At 37.0% G+C, this 4,462-nt stretch overlaps 1 protein-coding gene across 1 annotated transcript; it reads left to right on the plus strand.

Annotated features, from left to right (window-relative positions):
- Positions 1–1,048: 1,048 nt before the first annotated feature.
- LOC109160070 (SAL1 phosphatase-like) lies at positions 1,049–4,212 on the plus strand. Its single transcript, XM_019308203.1, has 8 exons — positions 1,049–1,282; positions 1,521–1,596; positions 1,848–1,921; positions 2,596–2,801; positions 3,022–3,223; positions 3,317–3,415; positions 3,489–3,642; positions 3,968–4,212. The coding sequence occupies exons 1-8, from the start codon at positions 1,091–1,093 to the stop codon at positions 4,129–4,131; spliced, it is 1,167 nt and encodes a 388-aa protein (XP_019163748.1). The 5' UTR covers positions 1,049–1,090; the 3' UTR covers positions 4,132–4,212.
- Positions 4,213–4,462: the final 250 nt, after the last annotated feature.

Consider the following 4,462-nt stretch of genomic DNA (forward strand, 5'->3'; position numbering starts at 1 on the left):
ATGTGCTTATGTTGATATTCACTTAATTATACAAAGTAATATAGATCCACTGATATTCCAATACACAATAATTATTTTTTTTTAAAAAAACTACTCAATAGAAAACAAAATTCAATCGCATAATATGTTGAGAATTGAGACACTGGTCAAGGGTGTTGGTTCTTTGTTTCCAAGCTTTAACTTGCGGTGAGCTTTGGTATGAATATTGCAGAAGCTGGAGGTATTGTGACAGATGCTGCAGGAAACCGATTTTTTATTTTTACTTTTTTATTTTTAAATTTTTTATTTTTTATTTAAAAAAAAATAAAATTTTAAACTAAAAATTATAAAATTCACTAATAAAACACAAAGTTTATCTAGTTTTTTCTTACAAATTATTTACGTAAGTGATTGTAAAATCGTTCAAAATATTGTTGAAACCATCTAAAATAGATATATAAAAAATTAAAATTAAGAGCAAAAGAAGCATTTTTTGGAGAAATTAAAGGGCCAAACCGCCTACGGCGTGGTAGTATGGGTGACGCTTCGGAGGCGGAGGCGGAGGCGACCGACGACTAACGCAGACGGAGGGGCGTGGTCGGCGCCTGGCGGAGGAGTGTGGTCGCATGGGTGACGCTCCGGAGGCGGAGGTGACCGGCGACTAAAGGAGGCGGAGGGGCGTGGTCGGCTACTAACGGCGGGGCTTCTGACTTCTGAGTTCCTGATGTCGCAATTCTTCGCGAAAAAAAAAAAGGAAGGTTGAGACGGATTCACGGATCGGCCACCCGATCGAGGAGGAGGCCGATTCCGGTCTTCCTCGATGCGGCCAGTGTCCACCTAGCGCTTAATCAACGTTTATGGGCGATTTTTACAACACTGCTACATGGTAGTCGACATTTTTTCTTATATATATACTTGAAAACTTACACAATTACTAGAAAAAATTTATGGAGAATTTTATTTTTGAAAAATGTAAGTGATAATATGGTTTTATTTGATAAAAAGTACTTAGAAAAAATAAAATAAAATTACGGAGTACTTAAATGTGGCATTGTACACCTACCACTCTATCAGTCTACTCTGAATGGTAAGCACGGATTAGAATTTAGAAATGTCAGCTGTGTTGGGGGCTTCCTCCTCCGGATGTGGCTGTATAAATAGAGTTGCCGTTTTCAATCTCACTGCAACTTTCAATCCCTTTCTTGCTCGAAGATTTGGAGTGCGAGCTCTTTCTTCAATGTCGTACCACGCAGAACTCGACGCCGCCAAAAAGGCCGCCTCTCTCGCTGCTCGCCTCTGCCAGGTACCTCTCCAGAATTTCTATCTTCAGGTTGACTTTGAATTAGGTCGTATAATGTTTAGCGCTGTAATTTGACGACCTAACATTGATTTCTCCTTAAATTGGTTTCGGAAAGGTATTGTTTCTGTTCGTTTTTTAGTTTTGAATGTTGAATTAACTGCAAATTCACTCAGCCAGCGTGGCCTTCTTCAAAATTGTGTGATTCAATTTAGCTTGACATGAGTGTCGTTTTACTTTGCAGAAAGTTCAGAAAGCACTTTTGCAAGCCGATGTGCAGTCAAAGTCAGATAAGAGTCCTGTCACTGTGGCTGATTATGGTATGGTGTGTCGATTTATTCATTTGATTTCTGTATGTGTCCCATCTGATTAAGCAAATGCATTATTGGTTTTGATGGATTAACTATTAAGAGACTAAGACAGACCAATATGTATGAGTAATTGGTTGATAGGGCATAAGAAATCATTCTTTCATGCTAAGGCTTTGTATTCATTTATGAGGTTCATGAACTAGTGAACATGTGATGGCATTTATGAGATTTTTGTTTTGGTTGTTACAATTGATTGTCAGGTTCACAGGCTGTGGTCAGCTTTATTCTGCAGAAGGAGTTGCCTTCTAATTCGTTTTCATTAGTGGCAGAAGAGGTGACTTCAGTTCATTTTCATTATTACAAACCTTTAATCAATACTGTTTCTTTTATGTCATTGAGAACAGTTACTGCATCTGAATCTTGTTTAAATGAAAGAAGAAACTTCTCTGGGTTTAAATATTTTAGGTTTATGTTGGGGATTTAAAGTTTTAAAGACTCTAGTCTGCTGACATATGGTTCGGGGTTGCAGTTTTATGTGTGGAATGGGAAAGAAAATCACAAAATTTTTAGGAAGGAAACTTTGAAGATTAAGCACTATTCAAATGTTGGAATCATATATTCATATATTAGTGTATTAGTATTCTTTCATTGCTGTGCCCAAAGGAGTGCTCATATTGGAGATATTTACTCCAATTTATCAAACAAACTTTTTTTTTTAAAAAAAAAAAGTGAAGTTGTGATTCTCCACTTGCTGGTTAACTCCAATTTTGTTGAAATAAGTTATTAACATAAGTGTTAACATGGTTCATATGGGGTGGTTATAAACAATACTAACATCCATTTTATGGTCCATTGACCAATTCAAGTTTCTTTCCTTTCATTTCTTTGGATAGATTTCTAGTACTGGGTGTATATTCTATGGTGCTACAGCCTACAGAAGGAATCATCTACTTAAATAATAATTTAGTTTTAATTGAAGTTGAAAATGTGGATGTTGAACTTGTCTAGGACTCAGAAGACCTCCGTAAAGAAGAGTCACAAGAAACAATTCAACGCATCACAAAACTTGTGAATGAAACTCTTGCTAGCAATGAATTAGGCATTACTTCTCCCTTGTCTCAAGAAGACGTGCTTGCTGCAATTGACAGTGGTAGATCTAATGGGGGTCCTTCTGGTCGCCATTGGGTATTGGATCCTATTGATGGGACCAAAGGGTAAATTTTTAAATTAGTTTTCATCCTTTCTTCTAATTTCCTCTTCGCTGAAATTGCTGTCTATGGGATGTTTTCATTGGAAGAAGTGTTAATTAGAATAATAGAAATGAGTTGGTGCAAAAGAATGAAATAAATGAGAGCAGTCAAAAGAGGAAACAAGTTGTCTATTGCAATTGAACTTATGAGCCACTGAATATGGTTTATGTTTCTCCCTTTGTAGGTTTCTAAGAGGTGACCAATATGCCATTGCATTGGGATTGTTAGATGAAGGGAAGGTAGTTTTGGGTGTCCTAGCCTGCCCCAATCTTCCATTAGCTTCTGTTGCATACCATGATCATCAAGAGAACAGTGGCTGTCTATTTTTTGCTCAAGTTGGAGCTGGAACCTACATGCAAAGTCTAGATGGCTCTTCCCCCAAAAAGGTGGCTCTCTACTCCCATCCACATTCAATCTATTTAGTGATAGTAATTAAGATTAATCTTATTCTCATGCCTCTTGTCCTTGTTACCCAACAGGTACATGTTACAGATATTGAAAACCCTGAAGAGGCATCATTTTTTGAATCTGTTGAAGCAGCACATTCGATGCATGACTTATCTAGCTTGATAGCAAAGGTACAATTCTCTCCTTTCTTCACATCTGTCATGTCCCATGAATACTCTTCTAACTTTAAAAACTTAACCAAAGAAACTAGGTGTGAAAGCACCACCTGTTCGAATAGATAGTCAGGCTAAGTATGGTGCGTTGTCCCGAGGAGACGGAGCTATATATTTGCGCTTTCCTCATAAAGGATACCGTGAGAAGATATGGGATCATGCAGCTGGATATCTTGTTGTTTCAGGTAAAATTTTTTCTTTCAATTGAATGTACTTGATGTTAACTTGCATTTATCACCATTGTTTAACAGCTTTCTATATGCAAATTTGGGACATGACAATGGTTTTCAAGAGTGGTTTGGCACTTTCACTATGTGCTTATGTTGATATTCACTTAATTATACAAAGTAATATAGATCCACTGATATTCCCAATACACAATAATTATTTAAAAAAAAAAAACAAAAAACTACTCAATAGAAAACAAAATTCAATCACATAATGGTCAAGGGTGTTGGTTCTTTGTTTCCAAGCTTTAACTTGCGGTGAGCTTTGGTATGAATATTGCAGAAGCTGGAGGTATTGTGACAGATGCTGCAGGAAACCCATTGGACTTCTCCAAAGGAAGGTACCTGGATTTGGACACTGGCATCATCGTTACCAACCAGAAGTTGATGCCTGCTCTGTTGAAGGCAGTTGGTGATTCTTTAGCTGAAAAAGCTTCGTCGCTGTGATATTTTTTATTTTATTAGAATATAACTACAAAATTTGTAGTAACTCTTGCTTGAATAAGTGCGCTATTATTAAGGACATTTTAATAAACATCATAAACATCTGTAAACACTACAGTGATAGGTGGTTTCTCTGTTCTTTCTGCTACTTGAATTGCATGCAACACCTGCAGGCAGGCAGGCAGCACCACAAGATATCCATCATTCAGAGACTTAAAACAGGAGATTGATTAGGTGGTGTCTATAAATTCGATAAGATAAATCCAAACATAGTCAAATTGTTTTGGACTGTGTCTCTGGGCAAATGAAATGTTACTAACCTGCTTCCTGAGAC

The sequence above is a fragment of the Ipomoea nil genome, unplaced genomic scaffold, assembly GCF_001879475.1.
Source record: "Ipomoea nil cultivar Tokyo-kokei standard unplaced genomic scaffold, Asagao_1.1 scaffold2845, whole genome shotgun sequence".
Lineage (NCBI taxonomy): Eukaryota > Viridiplantae > Streptophyta > Magnoliopsida > Solanales > Convolvulaceae > Ipomoea > Ipomoea nil.